Here is a 22,560-nt window from a genome sequence, read left to right on the forward strand (position 1 = left end):
CTCAAGAAAACTCTGGGAAGTTGTGGGGTTGGTGGGTAAACGCCCCACACTATGTCATTGTGACCAGAAAAAAGGGAATGTGGGAGCATCTCTCCTTCGACCCCATGGGATGTGGGTCGTCTTTTGAAGCTGGGCTTCGTAGGCAAGGAAAGGTATGGACAACAGGGTCATCTCAAACTTGCTTGGAGGGAGTTCTAGCTTCCGGGCCTCCACAGCACACAAGCTTGGTGTGCTGCCTGAAGCCTCTGTCCCTGGCTTGTCCGACATGCCTCCTGCAAGGCTCCCTTCATGGACTTCCTCAGGTCTCATCTTCCAGGCTGAAGCTTGAGGGACTTGAGTGTCACACCACTTTGGAGATCCCATTCCCTCTGATACCCTCCTTCACATGGCCTCTGTCACACCCGAACCCACACCCATCTCGTCAGTTACCGGCTTACTTCTGTATTTATACTCTCCCCGTAGGCTTGACTGTTCATTGTGTACTCAAGACACACCCATCTGATGCCTTCTTTATTATTTTGCCATATGGCACAACCTCCTCTACTTCTCTTTTTATATACCATGTCTGGCAAGGGGAAGGAAAATTAAAAAGATGGTGGCTGGAGGTGGCAGTGATGGTTTTTGCTCTCTTGGTCCAGCTGGACTTGTGGGTTTGAGAATATTGGCAATAAAGACCAGCAACTGGTAACACTTTATGAGATGCTGAAGGCAAATATTTGTCTGAACTGGTTAACTATTAACACCACTTACAGGCTGCTAATCAGTTTTTCTGCTTTCTAGCTCCTCACGTATTCATTTGAGGTGTCAAAAAGTAGATTTAGAAAGAACTTCAAGTCTGACCCAGTTCGCAAGAGCAAGAGCTTCATTTAGGCAGCAGAGCTGGGAATTAGGCATCTATGGGGAGGCAGCAAGGACTGTAAGTTGGCAGTATTCAATGAAGAAGTCTCCGGGGAGAGACATAGAAAACTCATTTCCGCACATGACAGGAAATCTTGGCACGAGGGAAGCCTAGCATGCTCAGGGAGAGGCCTCCAGCCAGGGCAGACAGAAAACCGGGGACCTCCTACCCAAGCCCCACCCTTGGCAATGCTGGAGAAGACAGCTTTGCACACCAGTGTCTAGCTACCAGTATCCAAAGACTTTCTGAACTATCTGGAAAAAGAAAAACCAACAAACAGCAAACAATGAGAGGAAGGCAGGCACATTAATAAGGCCGTTCACTGTGTGGAAAACACACTGGGCCTTCACTGCGGAGGTGGTGGCATCCATGGCCTCCCACGACTCACAAGATAAAGGGCATGGTATCTGGCCAGACTGATGTGGCAAGGAGCAAAAAAAAAAAAAAAAAAAAAAAAAAAATGGAGTAAAATGGTGTGACTATTCTGCCCCTCCCCCAGTGCTCAGCAAGTACTAATCCATCAGCTCACAACACAGACAGGGTGTAGGAAACATAGGGTAACAGCAAATTAATTTAGTGTCTGGCTCTCTCTGGATAATGAGCAGGCAAAAGTGTGCGTTAACACTCTGAGCACGTCGGCTCCAAGGAAAACAAGAGTACCTAAATATTGAGGGCAATTCCATTAGAAATGCGTCCGTTCCAGGGCTAGGATCGCATATTGACTAAATTAGCACTAGCAGCAAGAGTCGGAGGGACAGGCAGCATGTAGCCATCGAACTGGCTGGAACTGCCACAGTAAATGAACTAAGACAGAAACAGAGAAAAGAGGGGCCAAGTCTTCCATGGAGAGAGAGAAAGAACATCACCATGGCTACTAAAAATGCCAAGTCTCTTTAAAAAAATATAGTAACCAAATAGCTGATACGTGTAAGAAGTAACTCCTCACCAAAAATGTATCTAGAAACCTGGGTTTAAAAAAAAATGATAATTAGAGTGGAAAAGATAAATTTGGGCTGAGGCGATATCTCAGTTGTAAAGTGTATGAGGGACGAGTTTGGTCCACAGAAGCCATGTAAAAGCATTGAGTGTGGTGACATGCATATATCATCTCAGTGGTGGGGAGGTGGAGACAGGCAAATCCATGAGGTTCACTGACCAGCCAACTAGTTCACCTGCAAAGTTTCAGCCCAGTGAGAAGTTGTCCTCTGGTCTCCACACTCATGGACACACATGTGCACTCACCCCTACACACATATATGAACACCCACCCACCTGTATATGCACATGTGGGGGGATAAAGCTGATTTATTATAATTGAGCACAAGCATGTATGTTGTTATTGTTCTGTTTTTTAAGATAACATCAAGTTGGGAGGGAGTGTGTTGAAGGAGCTGGAGGAAGGAAGTGGAGGGTGGTGTGATCCTAGTTCATGGTATATAGGCATGAAATTCTCAACAAACTGAAGAGGGAATCTGGAAACATGGTCACATTAGGATAGAGAGGAGGCTGTGACTCAATAAAGAGGGGTCTATGAGAAGACAGTGTGCTCTTGAGTGGGAATATCCCAGACCCTTCCTCTCCAAAAGGGCATGTCACAACTGGAGTTCTCCATCAGCCATGCCCTGCCTTGTGACCGTGATCACAAGAGTAGGGGCTGTGAGTGCCCTGTAGTTCAGGATTGACACACTGTCTGACTCTGCTTAAGCCCTTTGGGCCCTTGTCTATAAAATTCCCATCCCCACAATGATATTCAGATGAATGACTACATTAAAGAAATGTTTAATTAAAAAATAATAGGAGGATACTAGATGTGGAACAAAGATGACTGGACTGCTACTCACATCACCAGTGACACTACCTGGAAAATAGGACCCCAAGAAAGACACGAGGATCACCCAATGACGGAGAAATGGATGAGATCTACATGAACAGCCTGGACATGAGTGGGGGTAATGAACGGCGAGGGTCAAGGGAAAGAGAGCTTGGGGGAGCGGGAGATCCCAGCTGGATCAAGAACAGAGAGGGAGAACAAGGAATAGGAGACCATGGTAAATGAAGACCACATGAGAAAAGGAAGAAACAAAGTGCTAGAGAGGCTGCTGGCAATGGTTGAGAGACAGCCGGAACTGACCTACTCTAGTGATGGGATGGCCAAACACCCTAATAGTTGTGCCAGAAACTCCATCCAAGGACTGAGGAATCTGGATGCAGACATCCACAGCTAGGCCCCGAGTGGAGCGCCGGGAGTCTAATTAGCAAGAAAGAGGAGGGTTTATATGAGCGAGAATTGTTGAAACCAAGGTTGGATAAAGCACAGGGACAAATAGCCAAGCGAATGGAAACACATGAACTATGAACCAAAGGCTGAGGGGCCCCCAACTGGATCAGGCCCTTTGAATAGGTGAGACAGTTGATTGGCTTGATCTGTTTGGGAGGCATCTAGGCAGTGCTACCGGGTCCTGGGCTTATTGCATGAGATAGCTGTTTGAAACCTGGGACTTATGCAGGGACGCTTGGCTCAGTCTGGTAGGAGGGGACTGGACCTGCCTGGACTGAGTCTACCAGGTTGATCACAGTCCTCGGGGGAGGATTTGCCCTTGAGGAGGTGGGAATGGGGGGTGGGCTGGGGGTAAGGGGAGGGGGCAGGAAGGGGGAGAACAAGGGAATCTGTGGCTGTTATGTAGAACTGAATGGTATTGTAAAATAGAATAAAATAAAAATAGTGCAAGGGTTGGGATGTAGCTCTGTAGCAGAGCACATGCTCAGCATGAGAGAGGTACTGGGTTCCATCCCTAGCACCACAAAAAAAAAAGGGAAAGTAAAGAAAGGGAGGGAGGAAGGGAGGAAGGTTATGAGGAAGATATCAAAAAGAAAGGAGGAAAAAAGGAAGGAAGGAAGAAAGGAAGGAAGGAAGGAAGGAAGGAAGGGGGTTACTTGTCCCGGATTCCTTCCTCACAAAGTTAAAGTTTCATTTGATGAAGTCATAGCAGCTATTGCAACACAAAGCTGCTATGTTATTTGAAATACAAAAGGTGAGTTAGAAAAATAGCATGACTTGCTTTAAAGGCACAAATCTGTTGGAGTTCGCCGTCTACTGTTTTTCACTAAGTCCTTATCATTCTGTCGACCCTGACTTCTTCCCTCCTGCCCTCCCTTTCACGCCCATCTTCTGTTCTGGGCATTGTTTGTTAGGGTTCTAGTAGCCTCAGAGTCACAACTGTAAAGCAAGCATAATCTGTGCTCTCCACGGCCTTTCCATCTCCTGGAGAAACTGAGGCCCGTGGAACAGAACGTGGGGTTGACTGATGAGCACCACGGCAGCTGGAAGGCATGGAAAGACCGTCGAGGCTAGAAGCCAGAGTGAGTGGAGAAGACCGGTTTGGAAGACGAGATGCCACGTCAACAAAGCACTGATGTGGAGAGAGAGAGAAACGAGCAGAGGAAGTCACGAGCCAAGCCACAGAAGTGGAAAGATGGGAAGGCATCAAAAGATGCTGGAAAGGCGATCGGAACATTATGGCATGTCAACTTATATGTCCCCCACAAAGTATTTCCCCCACAGTATCTGTAGGCCAATAAAGAAGGATTAAAACTAGATGTGCTGGAGCAAAACGGAACTTGGGGCAATAAAGATGGCACAATATACAGATAAGGTTAGAAACGGATCCCACTCTTATCAGTGGTAATGAACTGACTCAAACCCATTGAGGAAGGGATTAGGGAACTCCTGGTGGCTGCCCGTGTTTGGAAGCTGAGTATCATCCTACCACTGTGCCCCCTCCCCATTTTTTACTGTTCTGGTCACTCCAGCTGAAACCTCTCAACTCCACATTCCCAACATGTTCTGAGCACTCTATTAGATACTGATAATGTAACATACTTTGCAGAACAGAGATAAGTTTTGTAAAATGCTTAATGTAAAACCTGACTGCTGCAGCTATAATGATCCCAGAAAGGAAGAAAATTCAGAAGTCGGATGTATATAGCCTTTCTTCAGGGCGGTTTACATACACTGCTTTAATCAATGCCCCCCTTCAGTACCCCGCCCCACTTGACCAATGACCCTCTTCGTAGTGAGATCTCCCTTTCTGGTGGCCATCATTGCTGCAGTACTTGCTGTGGGTCCTGGCCCATGCTCAGTATCTTCTCTGTGTTAGGAGGGATCAGCCCCACAGAGTCTCAGTGGGACTTAGTCATCATTATAATGTGGATGGACAGGACCACTGGGGGCCTGATGGAACACAAGAAAACTGTCCTGAAAATCTCACTGTGATTGGCTAGAGGCAGTTTATAAACTCTGTATAAGATATACAGATATAAATATATCTTACACACACACACACACACACACACACACACACACACGTAAATGCATATATAAACATACACATATATGCATATATATACACATGTATGTACACACACACACACACACACACACACACACACACACACACACAAAACCTTAAATGGAAAATCTGAAATGCTTCCAAGTCAGAAACTCTTAGTCCTGAACTCAAAATAGTTTTGAATTTTAGAGCATTCCAGAGTTTGGGTTTTTGAAATAGGGATTCTTAGCTGGTAAAGTTTACACACATATTCCAAAAACCTGAAAAATTCAGACAGCTAAAACATTTTTTGTCTAAGCATTTCAGATTAACTGGTCTTTACTCTGTAATACTCTAATTCCAGTTGTTCAGGTTGGGCAAATAAGATGTGGTAAGCCCCCACTGAGGATGCCCAAAACTCTGGCAAGAAATACCTCACTCTGTACAAAGAAATCACTGCTATAGCCAGTAGTATTCTCCATGAGACATCCCTCCACTCAGCTCTTCCTGAATTGTTCAATAGTGTACAGTCACCGTTGTACAATAGTGTACACAATAGTGCACAGGACAGTGTAAAGACTCTGTCCTTTACATTTAACACCCGTGTATATGGTGACTTGTTTTTGATGTATGAGCTGAAGAAGCCACTCTGTTAGGATTCTAAATGAATCCTCCACCACACCATTGCCGGGACAGGATACCCATATGTGAAGAAATGTCTCTTGAAGTCACAGGTCAGCAGCCCCATATCCACTTGACATCTACTTGTGTGTGACATTCTTTAGGTTCCCATTCATTCACTCATTCAGTCATGAAACAAATACTGAGGTGGCCGAGGGGTCAGATTCAGGACTAGGTGCTGCGCATACACCAGCGAACAAAAGGACATGATCCCTACTCCCCCAGAGCTAACATCTGGTATGAAGATGCTCATAAAATAAATCATTTCAATAGCTGTGAAGAACATTTGCCTGGGGAAACACACCATGCTCTATAGACGGTTATTCAGGCCTCCTACATGATACCCAAGTTGTAAAGCCCTGACTCTAAATTTAATGTTGGTAACATACATAATTGATTAATTAAATTCAGGGGAGACAGAAATGGCACTACCTAAAAAGGTACTAAGAAGTGAGCTAATTTAAGGGAGCCAATATGATCCCACGGCTCCTGAGGGACATGTGGAAACATTGAAGATAAAACTATTAAGAATATTTAATAATATAACTATTAAAAATATTTTTTGCACAGGTATTTCTTGAAGGAACGATAGTCTAATTTTTTAAACTATGAAGTGTAATTTATAAATCAAGCTAAGAAGCTCAGTAAGTTACTGAGCCCAAGGAAGGCCACTCACTCATCTCTCCTCTGTGGAGGAAACCCAGCACATCTCAGACCCCCACTCTGGCTATGCATTTTGGCATCTCATGTACACTGGTCTGAGTTTTTACAATAAACAAACAAACAAAAAATCAATACAGCATTCTTTCTCTTAAACATTTCAGATCATCTTTTACTTTAAGTTGGCAACAATAAAAACAGAACATTCAGTGACATTCCTTAGCCATGTAGGAGACAGCCTTCCCCATGTGGTCCACACATAAGCAACAAAGCAGCCTCCATCTTCTGGAGGCAGGAAGTGGTAACATTGCCTTTAGAGGAAAGGAATCTTAAACAAGCATATAGAACTTCAGAGAACATTTCTTTTTTGAGCTTAAAATATAGATGCCAAAGATAACTATTTTTACCTATTTCTATCACAGTTGCTCAACCTCAGTACCACAGACTATGTGCGCTGATTAAGTCCTAGAGGGAAGGATCCTGTGCATTGTAGGTACATCACAGCATCCTGGGTGTCTTTCCAACAGATGACAGTGGCACCTCCTTCCTCATTAACTGTAATAACCAAAATGTCTCCTAGACATGTCCAAATGTTTCCTTGGAGACACAACTGCTCAAGATGAGGACCACTGTTTTTTTATTATTCATACCAACATCATGTGAATATAGCTTGAAGCACTCTAAAATCTTGACCTTGCAGATCTATAATCAAGGCTGGAGGGATAGCTAGGACACTAACCATTCACCAGTTCAGATCCTGAATTGCAGACAGAAATGGGTGGTTAAACTATAATTCCAACCATGCCATTTCATCTCATGATACTAAAAATTTACTTATCTTAACTTGATGTGGCAGGTAGTTAGATATTCCTTTCCTGGCTCAACTTGCCCTAGTTCTAAGAAATGGCTATTCCAAGATGTTTAGAATTGTTTCTAGTCAACACAAGATTTGGGTAGAGTGCTTGAATATCCAACTTGCAAATTATTTCAGATTACTGTTAGTTTATGGTTATGCTCCAGGTTTATATATAGCCTTTATTTGTTGTACTTATAATAAATTATTGATATTCATTACATAGGCCTTAATTACCTAATTCTAGGAAATAATATATCAGTGATGTTCCTGGAAAATACATAAATATTAATTATAATGAGGTTACTGATTCACTTCAGCAACTGAACAAATTTCCTCTATTCCAATTTTCCTCCCCCTTCTAAATGTCCCATACCTACCACTTCTAACTAGTAATCGTACAAATTTTGTTTTAGAGACTACATTTCTCTCCATTTTAATTCTTAATTTTGCTTTCTAAGCATCACAAATGAATAGAGTTGCCCCTCAGAATCCAAGGGATATTAACTCCAGAGCCTCACACAGATGTCAAAGTCTGTGACTGCCCAAGTTGTTTACACAAGTGGTATAGGGTTAGCGTATAATCTACACACATCCTCATAAATTTCAAATCAGCTCTAGATTATGTATAGTGCCCGATCCAACACAAACCATGTATATCCATGGTTGGCTGAATGTGCCAACCACACAGTTTAAATTATGGTAGTTGTGTACATATTTATGTTTTTCCTACTACATGACAAGCCTTTGTCTTTGAATGCTTTGTTTTTAATTCCACATAGTGGATACATGCTGATAACAAAAGCATTACTTGTTGAGGGTTATGCTATGCTACAGGTAGCCCATGATAACCACGAATCCAGCCCCATGTAAAATCATAAGCTTACTTAAAACTTTATAAGGTTTTGGGGGAATTTTCTTTTGTAACTCAGCTGTGTGGCTCTTAAACATGAAGTTTGCAGATGCCAACTCCGTGTTACCATGTGAAAGGATGAACATGACCGGGAGTTCAAATGTCTCTCAAAGGTTCATATATTTAAGGCTTTATCACCAGCCTAGGTGCCCATAGTGAGATCTTCAGAAGATGCGGAGGAATGAAGGACCTTAGGTCACTGGGGGAATGTCCTTAAAGGAGACCCCTGCCCCATTTATCTCTTTCTTTTTCTGGATACCAGGAGGCAATCAACTTTGCTCCCCCATGCCTTGCCCACAGAAGACTTTAAAGAGATCGAAAAAGCATCAGAGCCAGACAACCATGGTCCTCCTAGGTTGACTTTCTTGAGTAGTTTGTCACCATGAAAGAAGGCTGACTGACACACTGAGCAAAACTGTGTGAGCTGGAAAACACTGAAATTTAAAGTTCCCTAGGTGTGTGTGTGTGTGTGTGTGTGTGTGTGTGTGTTTCTTCAGTAAGCTTATTTTAACTTAATCTCTCAGCTGGATTTTAAGACACTGAACTGCATTGACATGCTTGTTTCTCTCTTTTCTCCTTCCTGCCGAGACTCTCCTCAGGATGGGGATACTCCCTCAGATCATCTCTGCCTCTATAAGTTCAGGGCTTTGGATAATTTCAGGATTGATTTGAATATGTTCCAGGAAAGCTTCTCAGGGTTATTGTGAAATATTAGTTAAAGATGTGTGACACTGTTTTATGTTGTGAAATATTTGTTGAATGGTGCAAAGATGTATTGCATTCTTTTATGTTGCATTTGTTTAACTCTGCTAAGCTGTGTGACTTTGCCTGCCTACAACACCTGATTGGTCTAATAAAGAGCTGAATGGCCAATAGCTAGGCAGGAGAGGGATAGGCAGGGCTGGCAGGCAGAGAGAATAAATAGAAGGAGAAAAAGGGAGAAATGAAAAGAAGGAGAGGAGGACACCAGGGGCCAGCCACACAGCCACACATCAGCTATGGAGTAAAGTAAAGAAAGATACATAGAATAGAGAAAAGTAAAAGCCCAGAGGCAAAAGGTAGATGGGATAATATAAGTTTAAAAAAGCTCACAAGAAATAAACCAAGCTAAGGCTGGGCATTTGTAAGTAAGAGTAAGTCTCTGTGTGAATATTGGGAGCTGGGTGATGGGCCCCCAAAGAGTAAAAAAAAAAAAAAAAACAACTACACAGGATAGACTATCAAAGGGCTAGAGCCAAACTCCTTCTGTGAGCCATTCACTAATTACAGAACTCTTCTAAAATATCCGCATCATGATTCTGCAGCCTCTGCAACTGGACCTGACAGGATAATTGGTACATAATAATCTACAAAACTATCTTTTCAAGCAAGTCAGCTGTAATTCAGTAGAGTTTGTCTTTCAGGAATCAGAAATATAGATGAGGACATGCATTCTTTTACCATAGACAAAAGTTACCCTGGCTTAGGATGTCTGGAGGGTGCTACAAGATGAGAAAGAGAAATTCAGAAGAAACCTATGAAGCAACAGTATTTCCAATCCTCTGGTTCATACTTTGAATTTATATATATATATATTTTCTTATTACACCTCATGTAATCTCATCTAATAACTAGAACAAAAATCAAAGATTCTAATGGCCCTGAGCCAAGCACTGTTCCAAGCACTACTTTTACTTTTTTATGACGTGTGTGTGTGTGTGTGTGTGTGTGTGTGTGTGTGTGTGTCTATACGGGTGCGCACACATGCTCTTGTTCTTCCTCTACAGGAAGACATTTCAGTTCCTTCATTATGTTTTATCATTGAACCTACTGTTGCTCTGCAGTTCGAATACTTGGGAGTGTGGTTGACTTCTCTGCCTTTCAAACATGATACATTTAAGACCAGGCTAGCCCACGGCCCAGCTACAGAGGCTTCCCAGAAAATCTAAAGGGCTGGAAGAGTCCTTCTGTGCAGTGCCTGTTCAAACCCAGCAGTAAATCAGATTGCTCCAATTTAATGACTGATTAACGAATGATCTGATAACATAGGTTACTCGATTCTAAAACACAAATCTAAAACAGTCTCATTTTTGAACTCATAATCTCACCTATAATTACAATGTGGTTTGTCCCATCTGCTGTTTATTCTGGCAGGGCACTGAAAATACCACATGTCTCCTTCTGTCTCTATTAGTCAATAAGCTAGTTAGCAGGCTATTACTAAGCACACACCAGCTGCTGTGCCAGGCAGCAGAGGGAGCAGAACACCACCAAGTCTATCACTAGTTTTTACTTACTAACTAGTAGAATTTCCATCCATGCCTGCATCATGGTTTAGAAATAACTAGCTGGAGATTGTGTGTGTCTTCCCTGAACTGGCTATTGTAGGACTCCAGCTAACCTCACGCACATCTGTATGCATTTTCATCCCTTCCTTCTAAGAAAAGTGCAATGAAAAGAGAAGAAGAGGTGGCAGAGGGGATAACGTGCCAGCTGCCTCTGGAGACAAACAAGCGAGACTAGATTCTCACATGATAAGTGTCTTGGCTGACTTCCAGTTATCTTCAAAACCGTGACCTTCTTCGTCAAGACTAGAACTCTGGCACGTGGCTGTTGAGGGTAAGACTACATTTCCCAGCCTTCTCTACAACTGTCTCTTGGCCTATGATCAGGTTCTAGTCCATCTTATGCAAGCAGAATCATTTTCTTTTCCTTCTCCTTCCTCTGTCTGCTTGGCGACTGCACTGGATGTATTGGCTAGGGTGGGAGAGCCATTATGGAGTATAAAACAGAGAAACAATACCAAGAAATGAGGCTTTCTAATAGATGTGGTTCAGCCAGTTCTGGCCTAAATTTTTGGAAAGAGTGAAATTCTGTCTTGTTTTAGCTGAAGTGGACATTAGCATTTTGGTCTTCTCTTCCCTCCCTTAGGGTATAGGCATCCTGCTTATCTGGTTCTGGTTCATGCTTTTTAGATCATTTCCATTCTAAAGTTCACTTTGTCAGAAGAACCCCCTTTTACGTCTTTTATACATGCCCTGTATCAGGCCCGTTTATAAATATTCTTCTGATTGCTGGATTGTTTTGTCACTATGTTTACCATGGTTTAGGTCATCTTTTATATTTAATGACTTCTGCCTTAATCTTTAACCCCCAAGGACTGTTTTTTGTTTCATTTTCTTCATACCATAGGATCATCCGTGTCCAGCATACAGCCTGGCACACAAAAAGCAATAAAGTATTTATTGAATAAGTGACTGAGATCACTGAAGGGTGTTTCCGCTCCCCTAGGAACTCAGGATTCTAGAACATTCACAGTAAAAATCGAAGTCTTACACCTATGCTTGTTTAGCTCCAGATCATAGTGGGAAAGTCTTCAAACATTACGTTAGAGTAGTTTCCAAGCATATTCAAATGACACAGCACATAGGCATGGTGGTACTTATAATAAAAGAAATTAATGGATAATATATGAACCTCATCTCACAAAGAATGAGTAAATGATTTAAAGGGAAAATTATAGTTATAGATTTTTCATGTTTATTCCTTATTTTTAGTCATTAGCCTAAGAAAATGATTCCGAAGGGTAAAAGAGTAAGGAAGAAAATGTAGTAAGTATTATATCAATGTTATATGCCAGGTAGAAAAAGATGATCTCAATCAACATTAGCAGTGGGAGGGAAAGCTGTCTAAAAACAAATTACTCAGGAGAACCATACACTATTAACTCATCACTGTACTTAACGCATACACAGCATGCTGTAAGCTTGTTAGACTGACCCCCAGCACCAGCAGTTAAAGAGTTATGGACAACCTCAACCTCCAACAACAGTACATTATGGAGTCATACATTTTTCATTGGGCATTGGCTTTTTCCTCAGTGCTAAAGACAATTATAAATCATCCAAAGTGCCTCCATGGCTTATCCCAAGAAGGGTTTTCTTTGCCCTTTGATATAAGAAGGCAAACAACTTCATCGTTTCACCCTCAACACTGTTTTTGATTATGCCTTCCATGGTCCACAGTAGAAGCCCAGCTGCCCAGCATCAAAAATGTCAAGCCACTGGATAAACGTGTAGTTGTTTAGATAAACGTATCAGTGGTGAAAGACTTTGCATTAAAACATTATTGAGGACTGGGGGTGGACAGCTCCATGGGTAAAGTGCCTGATGTGTAAGCATGATGGCATGGGTTCAAACCCAGAACTCCTGTGCAAAAGCCAGATGTGGTGGTATGTTCTTGTAATCCAGGTGCTGGTGAGGTGCAAACAAAGGGTGCCTAGGGCTTGCTGATTAGCCTGATGGCTGAATCAATAAGCCCCAGTCTTAGTGAGAGAGCCTGTCTCAAACAATAAGATAGATGATTTCCTGAAAAATGATACCGGGGGTTGATCTTTGGACTCCAAATATACATGCTTACATGCACACAATCACTTGCGTGCGCACACACACACACACACACACACACACACGAAAAAATATTATTGAGAAGAAACTTAAACGTGATACTTCTGGGCTGGGGATGTAAATCAGTGGCAGAATGTGCCCAGTGTACACAAAGCTCTGGGTTTCACCTTCAGCTCTGCAGAAAAGGAAAATAAAAAATAAAAATGGTCCTTCCATGTAGTTTTTTTCAACCTTTTATCCCAAAGGTTGACTGTAGTGTTGGTGCACATTCAGAAGCATGCTCTACCTGCTTTCTGAGAGCAGAGTTCCAAGTGCACAAGCCAAGGCTCAGAACCACCAGCCAAACTGCATAAGCGCTACATCCAGGATTTCCTTACCTTTCTGTGTTCTGGGGGAGAGTCAGGCTTCTATCATATAAAAACATTTGATGGTAGATGCAAGGCCCTTCCCTTTTCTACTTCTCTCTCTCTCTCTCTCTCTCTCTCTCTCTCTCTCTCTCTCTCTCTCTCTCACACACACACACACACACACACACACACACACACACACACGTCGATGTTTCTTCAATGCCTCTGCCTCCAGGTCATTAGACAAAAGCCAATGTTTATAAAAACTGCATGACATTTCAACGCGCTGTTGTCAGAGGCTGTACATGACACCTTACTTTGTATCGTCAGAGCTTGATTAACTAGACTGCAAAACCCAATTTGAATCTTATAGAGGGAGGGAGGGCAGATTATTTCTCCAGGGGGATCCAGAAAACACAAGACTCTTTTAGCCACTCCTAGCTTTCCCTTCAGTGGTTCGGGCCTTAAACTTTCTGTTCAGCTATCTACACAATGGAACAGTAATGTCTATCACTGGCAGATCTGTTAGGGTAGACGTAGCAGAGAAAGGAATCTACTGTTTAAGAGAACAGACTTTCCCTCAAGCTGAATTACGGCTCAATACTAGCTGTATGACCTTGGTATGAATGTAAGGTACTTGCGAAGTATGTGACACATAATAACTTTTAAATAATCAGCCCCTGTCATTTCTCCTTTGAAAATTATAATTACCCCGCTAGCGTTCATCTCTATTATCAGAGGATGTACATAAAATAATACATCCAATAGTAGAACTCTCATCAAATGGCTTGAGAGGGTCACGTATCATATCCTGTCTTATCGCCAAAGCCAGTCTGCACTCTCTAGATAGGATACACACGTCTCTCTCCTTGGCTTCCTGAGGCAGAAGGCCAGCCATAATTCCTTCCAGTCTTTGAAGGCTAAGCCAGCTGTATCAGTTAATAACCTCACTAAAGGTTATCCATTACAAAGAAGGCAAGACCTAATTACCAGTCAGCAACGCCATTAGTTATATCCATGGCTCCTTGTAAATTCTGAGTGACATTTATGGAAATGACGCATGCGAGGGGAAAATGTTACCAAAGCAGACACACATGTAGCTTAAATATTAAATAGCCTCCTGCCATCTAGGAATCCATTTCATAGGTAATCTATCTTTAGAGAAATCCTCTTTCTGGGGTTCTCTATAGTCCTGACACTTTATTTGTTCAAGCTATAAAATTTTTATTGGGATTCCATGGCCATTTCAGTAAATCAAATATGCCTTCTCTCTCCTAAACAGTAAAACTGTGTGGAACGGCTCCCACAATAAGTGATTTAACAACATTCCTATTTAATTTGTTAGAACCAAGCATCACTGATTTTTTTTAACCCTTTGACTGAAACTCTAGAATCTTCTTCTAAGTGAGACAAGCTGCTTTCCTTGAAATCTCTGCTTTCATTATCAGCTAATTTTGTTTGTTCTTTTGAAAAATCACTAAAAGAGAACACATATTATTTTTCTCTCCAGAAACTTAATATTCTGGTTACACATTCTTTGAAGTGTAACCTGGTTCAATTTCTCATGCTCATAAACACTAACAGCAAGTATGTAAATAAAATCCATGATAGACAATTAAAAAATAATAATAATAGCCTGCATTATAGGAAGTTAGCTGGCTTACAGGCCATTGAAAAGAGATCCCACCTCTCACTTAAGTGAGAAGAGTGAACTTAATTGTCCCTCCCTAGGATTTAACATGCTGTATCAAATGGTGGTGCTATCAAGGACTTCTTAAGGCCCATTAAGAGAAACTACTAGTTCCTGAACAAAAGAATGGAATCTGAGTTCTTCCTCTGGCCATGGGTACAGACATGACATTCTGATCTCCCTTCAAAGAGAGGAATGTTACTATTTCTCCCTGAATTCATCTGACTGAACCTGTCAGTCACCTGGCTAGGAGACTGCCCAAAGGAAATCTGATTCACTGACAGATGCACTAAAGAGATGGGAGGGGTCACTTATGTAGACATTATCATATCGTCTGCAAATAGCGAAAGTTTGACGTCTTCCTTTTCAATTTCTATCCCTTTGATCTCCTTTTGATGTCTTATTGCTCTAGCTAGAACTTTGAGTACAATATAGAATAGACATGGGAGAGTGGACAGCCTTGTCTTGTTCCTGATTTTAGTGGAATCACTTTGAGTTTCTCTCCATTTACTTTGAGGTTGGCTGTCGGCTTGCTGTAAATTGCCTTTATTATGTTTGGGTATGTTCCTTGTGTTCCTGATCGCTCCAAGAGCGGCACAGAGGTGGGCTGGGAAGACTGCTCAATAGGAAAAGCACTACCCATGATGACCTGAGCTCGGATCCTCAGCACCCATGGTGTGTGCAGCATGCATCTGTAATCCCAATGCTGGCAGGGACAGGAGGTTCCCTGGAACTTGCTAGCCTGATAGTGTAGCCATATTGGCCAGCTCCAAGTTCAGTGAGAGACCCTGTCTCAAAACACAAGGTGGACAATAATCAGTGGAAACATCTGCAGTAGAATATTATTTTAAGGTGTGTTACTTTTGCTTATGTTGCATTTGTTTAACTCTGTGAAGCTGTGTTACTGTGCCTGTCTAAAATACCTGATGGTCTAATAAAGAACTGAATGGCCAATAGCAAGGCAGGAGAAAGGATAGGTAGGACTAGCAGGCAGAGAAAATATACAGAGGGAGAAATTTGGATGGAGAGAGCTAGAAGCCAGAGAAGGAGGGCATCAGGGGCCAGCCACCCAGCTACACAACCAGCCAGCCATGGAGTGAGAGTAAGATTTACAGAAGTTAGAGAATGGGAAAAGCCCAGAGTCAAAGGGGATCATTTAAGTTAAGGAAAGCTGGCTAGAAACTAAGCCGAGCTAGGGCTGGGCATTCATAATTAAGAATAAGCCTCCATGTGTGATTTATTTGGGAGCTGGGTGGCAGGCCCCCCAAAAGAGCCAAAAAAAAAAAACCCTAACAACAAATATCTGATATCAATCTCTGGCTTCCACATGCATGTGCACACACATACAAAGTATGGCACAGAGGTAATGGAGAAGTAAACACATCTAGAGGTGGTTATAACCTGGTTTATATGAGTACATAGCACATAGCTGATATATATATATATTCCATATATATGGAGAAGGCAATCTGCATGCTGCAGAATCGAAGGGAGTTAAAGATAAATGAGACCTGAAAAACCAGCCACCAGGGTCTCACTGTCTGCCACTTCTAAGACTCACTTGAGACTCTAGAGAAAAGTGTATACTCCTAAGCCCACCACATCGGTGCCCATTGAAAAGGAGCAGGATGCAGTGGCAGTATCAGGAACATAGAACTTTCCGGAGAACTTACTTTTTGACAGAACGCATGCCACGTGTTTATAAACATTGCCTTGCTTCGTGCTAAAAAGAACCTTATTGGGTCAGCACTAATAGGAAAGAAGATGACGTCCCTGAGTTCGAGGCCAGCCTGGTCTACAGAGTGAGTCCCAGGACAGCCAGGGCTACACAGAGAAAACTTGTCTTGAAAAACAAACAACAAACAAACAAAACAAAAAAGAGAAAGTCAAGACAAAGAGTGGTGAAGGGCTCTGTCCCAAGATGTTCTGCTGTGAATGGAAGGAGGGTCAAACCAGGCAAGTGGACTTCAGAGTCTAAATTCTTGACCAGTACCTAGACTCCCACCAACCCAATAAGGTCAAACTGGGACAATACTGAAGATAATCTCTTCTAGTGGAGAAACTGAAACCTCAACATCAAATGCTTTGTCTAAGACAGATCCTTATGGTGCGTGTTTAGAAAAAAGTCAACCATTACATGATACCATCTGTTCTCGAATATTCCTCTACACATGTTCCTTTAGGGAGGAAAAGAACCAATTGTACTAAGAGCCATTTTGTTAGTTCATGCTGTGCTTCTGTGGCCACAGTGTTGTTCTAGGGCAAAGTCCACTATTTCCTACCCAGCATTTGGTTATAGATCATGACATATGCCAATTAGACCATTTCCTACCCAGCATTTGGTTACAAATCATGATACATGCCAATCAGAATGATGGATTCCTTATTTTGGTAATTTTTCAGAATAAAGGATGGAAAGGAGAGATACCATCCCTAAAGGGAGGTGGTAATGGACAAGGAGGAGATAGGACTGATGTAATGTGTAAGTGTGTGGGTGCATACATGGGTGCCTGTGTATGTGGGGTGGGGTGCACATCTGTGCAGCTGTGGGAGGCAGAGGCATGAGTATACACTGTTGTATATATATGCATATAGAGGCCAGAAGCTGACTTCTATTTCTTTCCACCTTAGTTTTAGAACAGGTTCTCTCAATGAACCAGAAACTCATCTCTTGGCTAGGACTGATTGGCCAGGAAGCCCACAGAACTCGCCTATCTCTGCCCCACGGCTGGTGTTTGATTAGAGATGAATGCTACCTCTCCCGTCTTTCATTTGGGTATTAGGGGTCCGAACTCGGGTCCTAACACTTGCTCAGTAAGCACTTTCCCCACTGAGCTACCTCCTCAGGTCTGGCTGATATAATCTGAGGGAGGAAAGAAATCATAATTCTGATACGCATAATTCTGATAATCATAATCCTGCTGCCAAGCCAGCCGTGTTAAATCGCAGTCTACGGCAAACATGATTAGGTCTTTGCTTTGGTGTAGTGCACACAGGTAGGCATAATACCCAGATGGTCGGGCAGATTCCATGCTGAAACTACACACATGTCAGGGCAGAGGCCTTACTTATCAAAGCTGTCCCTTGTCACTCCTAAACAGTCAGGGCGAGCTTGGAGGACCACAGCCGGGATGGTAAGCATCTGTTCCAGAAAAGAAGACTGTACTGCCATGACGCAGTCACACCTGAAAGGCAGCTTGGAGATGCTAAGTGCCGGGGTCACAGTGTGCCTCTTTCCCATTGGTGCACAATGGCTCCCGTGTCAAACCAACCTTCATCACCTCCACCTGCAGGTCTTCGTTGAGCGAAGGCGTCACTTTCACGGCATTCAGGATCTGATTGAGCAGCTGCTTCTCATCAGAGTCTGTCTCCATGGATACGAACCTCTCTTCTGCCAGGAGCTTCTGTGAAGAGGCACAAGGCAGTGATTGCAGCCTTTTCTGTTATAGCTTGTTATGTACGATGCTCATTTTTCTAACTCAGGAGCATCTAGCTGGAGGTCAGGCAAGAACTCATGCTGTAATACCATTAAAAGGAAAAATGCACAGCACTTGAGAAGAATGGGCTTTGGAAAAGGTATCTTTGTAATACTAGGTAACTGATTCTGCATTTCAGCCAGTAAAATGCTGTGTGCTAGCCATCTAGGTTATTCAGGCAGTTGGGAATAAAGAATGAGTGTGCAAAGAGGAACCCACCCCACAAAACAGTCACTCCCAGGCACACGCTCACTGAATGTAAGTTTTGTCACATGAAAGGAAAAGGCCTTGAGGGCACAAGTTCATTTTTCAGATATCTATGCTTTGATTACCTAACATGAGCCTCACTTATCCAGAAATTATTCCTAAATCTGCAAACCTGACTATATATCCCACTAGGAAAATGAAGGAATTCATTTGCATGAGGACATCAGGGGAGCTTGTGCATTAGGCTTTTCGCGACTTTGGGACAGTGTTTATTTTTCCAAAACTCCTTCTATGCTTATGAGCCTGCAAATTTACTCCCTCACACTTCTCGAGAATCGCAGAGACGAAGCATCCAAAGTGCATGAAGAATGTGGCCCCGGGAATGAGCAAAGGGCTTTCGGCATGGCCTGACCCTGGAGAGTGCTACACAGCCTGAGACACAGTCCCAAGTCAGAAGTGTGCTGGCATTCACGGTCCTGCTATGTTGTCTCACCCTGGAAACCCCCCTTCTCACCCACAAGGGCTACCATTAGGGTGTTCTCCCCAATTCTGAACTGGTGCAATTGGTATTTTTTCCCACTGGGACTCATAGAACTTTCTGTTTATTCTTGGCCCAAACTGTTCTTCTCTGTTGTAAGTTAGCGGCAGTAGGAATTCGTTTAAAGCCTTATAGTATCCCTCAGAGCAGTCCAGAGTTGAAGTTCATATATAGAGAAACTGTCTTACAGAGAGAAAGGCTTGGAAGCTCTGCATTTGTGTCTCAAGTTACCAGGCCATAGGGAGCAAGGGACAGACTCATAAAAAGAAGACTCGGCCATTAATCACCAACACGAATGCAGTTAAGCAAGCCCTTGAAAACATGGAACAGCAGCTTTGAATGTGTCAGAATTGGAAAAGAAAAACACAATGGGAAATCGACATGATACTAGAGAAAAGAGAAAAATGCAGCAGGTCAAAACAAAACCTTATTTATTTCTATGGATGGCCCAATTCCAGAAGTCAAAGGCCTTTGAAAACGGCTAACAATAATGTGTTAACATTTCCTACGCTTTTGTTTGTTAAAATACGGTTATCTACTTCCAATCAGCTGAGGCTAATGGGAGCTGACTTGTGACTCTTTCTTAGGGCTTCACTCTTACAAGGCGGTAGGGACTCTGAGCCTAAAAATCCTGGGAAATGGCCCGTGCTAACACGAAAGCAAAAGTACAAATGTCACTGCAGCCGTGAACTTCTCTGTGTGTCTCCAGAGACCAAACGTCTTATAAAATCAATGGGTTTACACAGCCATCGCCGTTCACAGTTGGGATCAGGGCTGCTCTGCCTGCTGTGAAACACAAATGCTTGGAGAAAGATAAGGGCTCCAGCAAGCTCACTTTTTCTATTAGACCAAAGAATTTCTCTTTCTTTTCTTCCCACTTTTGTTCTAGAAACGCAATCTATTCATCCATTCACCAACCTAATTGTAGAATAATAATAATAATAATAATAATAATAATAAAAAAGCAAACAAGTTCAAATTCAGAAAGACAAATGTGATTTTTTTTCTCCTTATTCCTGGGCTTGTTGTATTTTAGAGAGATACACAAAATCATATGTGTGTGTCAGTAAAAGGAAGATGTCCAGAGGGAAGGATGGAAATGGGGGAGAGGGGCTAAGAAAGGGGAAACAGAGGTTAGGGGAGGAGAAACAGAGGGGCTGGGGGGAGGAGAAGGAGAGTAGAGTGGATACTGTCAAAGTATATGATACACATGTATGAAATATCTTTATAAAGCCTCTTTACCAAGCATGGTGGATATATACCAATCAAAATGCCATGTCATGTTCAGGAAAGTGGATTCAATGAAGATCATCATATTCAGCCAGTCCCAGAAAAACAAGTGCCATGTTTTCTCTCATTTGTGGTTAGTAGGTGTCATTTGATATAAAAAAAAAAAAATCACGTGTGGATACATGGCATAAAAAATAGAAGAGAACTGTGTAGGGAAACAAAGGGACTGATGGACATGGGGAGGGAAGAAAAGGAAAGCCAGGGGATATGTATAATATAATATATAATGTATAATATATTCAATGTATAATATATAATTGTATGAAAATTTAATAAGAGAAATTGATGAAAAAATCATGTAAAAATCTTTTTAGTTTACTATCAATCCCAATTACACTGAACCACAGATGTGGGATGCAGATGAGATCGGAATTGATATGAACTTCTCGGGGCTTAGCTGGGTCCCTGTGAATCAATGCTTGACTACAGAGGCTCAACCAAGTAATGTTGCATCCAGAGATATTGTGGAGGCTATTAGATCTTACCACTTCTACAGCTATCATCTTGATTCAATTACATTTTTAGACAGCCGGTATTTAAAATGCTAATGATTGGCTCTTTCAGTGCCAAAGAGGTCTGTCAGCTTCTGTCACGTGACTGCACCCAGTAAAAGTCATACCTGCATCCCTGCCAAAGCATGTTGGGCCAGCTTCACGTTCTTTGACTCCAAAGCCAACTGGAGAGGCAGCAAGCATTTCTCCCTGGCAGACACAGAAGTAAGTACAACATGTGAGCTCAGCAAAATTGGCAGTCATGCACTGTAGGCCTTATGATGCACCCCCACCACCACACCAATCCCCTCCACCACTGTTCCAGTCTCCACTACCACAGTCCCGCCCCCACACACACACCACTACACAAAAATTTAGAACCCATCATGAAATGACACATGACTTAAAAAGCAACAAAGTTGTGCAGATGACAGTCCATCAGGAGCTTGCCTTCTTAATGTGGCTACAAGAAGAACACATACAATTACTTCCTCTAATGGGTAGACAGTACGCTAATTACAACACAGCAGCTCTGTGAACATGCATTCTCCTTCCCCAGATTAGCGAGTTGCTCATACCCAGTACAGCATTTCATCAACTCTAGGAGCAGCTCAGAGCCTTTTCCTACGTAGGAAGTCATCCCATCACCACTAACATTGTTTATCCATATAAATTAAAATTCTACTAATTTGCCAATTCCTCCCCAACTCAAAGAACACAGCAGTCATTCATAATTTTAAACTTTCTCTCTATAGTCTCTATCAAGTCCAGAATACACAGTTCCCATGACATAAATGTAACTACACAGCTTTGGTCAATGAAAGACGAAAGCAAACAATATGAAAGATAGCTACTTGGACTGCCTAATGCTTAAAAACGAAAACAAACAAACCAAACAGAGAATTGAAGTGTGTTAGGAATTAGCTAAAAGAGCCACAAAGACAAAAATATTTTGTATTAGAGTCACTCACTTTAAATAATTAAACAATAGGTCGAGAATTTTAATCAACCCATTATTTGCAATTTTAATCAACCCAATCATCCCCCCATGGGTTCCATGTACAAAAGAACAAATGTCACTTCATTTTTCCGATCTGCCCCCAATACACCAAAGCAACTTTTTTTTTTAAAAAATCTGTTTATATTTTCAGCAGAAGCCAGAAAGATAAGTGAGCGAGCCACAGGCTAGACTCTAGGGTTTCATTTGTGGGGGAATAAGGGTCCCTGCTACAGAATACAGTGAAACAGAAAGTAAATTATAGTCTTGATTCCTTCCTGTCCTCCGGACAGCTCTGCAGCCTTCCTGTGGAATCTTCCACCATCAGCTCCCCACGGGCGAAGTGAGAGTCTTTGACACTGCCCAGTGGCAGCTGTGGAGACAGTTGACAACAGGCCAGCAGGGAACAACCCTTGGTGCCTGATCCTTTTCTCCTCTCCCCTTGCCAACCCGACGATCCAACATCCATTTTTATATGACGATGGACGGACAGTGCTGCCGATTTACAAGAAGTGCATCCTTCGGCAGATAGATGAATTGCCCAAGTCTGTGACTTCCAGATGGGTGGCTGTAACTTCGTCGCTGTTATCAGTATTATCTGTCTCCTCAGTGACAAGGTAAAGCACTGAGGAAGAGATGTGGCTTCCAATTTTGTTTTTTTTCTTCAGTCATAACCAGTTCCTGAGCTTGGAAAATTAATTAGAAAGGTGAAAACAGAGGGGGCAGGAGGAAGAGGGGTCATAGACTGATGGGGTCCAGCAGAAGCAGCCCTGGACTTAACCTGTAAACCCCGAAACAATCAAATC

The 22,560-nt window shown here is 42.5% G+C and overlaps 1 protein-coding gene across 1 annotated transcript in view; it reads right to left on the reverse strand.

Moving 5' to 3' along the window:
- The window catches only part of Arfgef3 (ARFGEF family member 3), a 180,457-nt gene that overhangs the window by 89,898 nt on the left and 67,999 nt on the right, over nucleotides 1-22,560 (reverse strand). The window contains 2 exon segments of the mRNA XM_037200384.1: nucleotides 18,028-18,159; nucleotides 20,886-21,010. Of these exon segments, the coding sequence (XP_037056279.1) occupies nucleotides 18,028-18,159; nucleotides 20,886-21,010 (257 nt within the window).

This window comes from Peromyscus leucopus, chromosome 8a, assembly GCF_004664715.2.
Source record: "Peromyscus leucopus breed LL Stock chromosome 8a, UCI_PerLeu_2.1, whole genome shotgun sequence".
NCBI lineage: Eukaryota > Metazoa > Chordata > Mammalia > Rodentia > Cricetidae > Peromyscus > Peromyscus leucopus.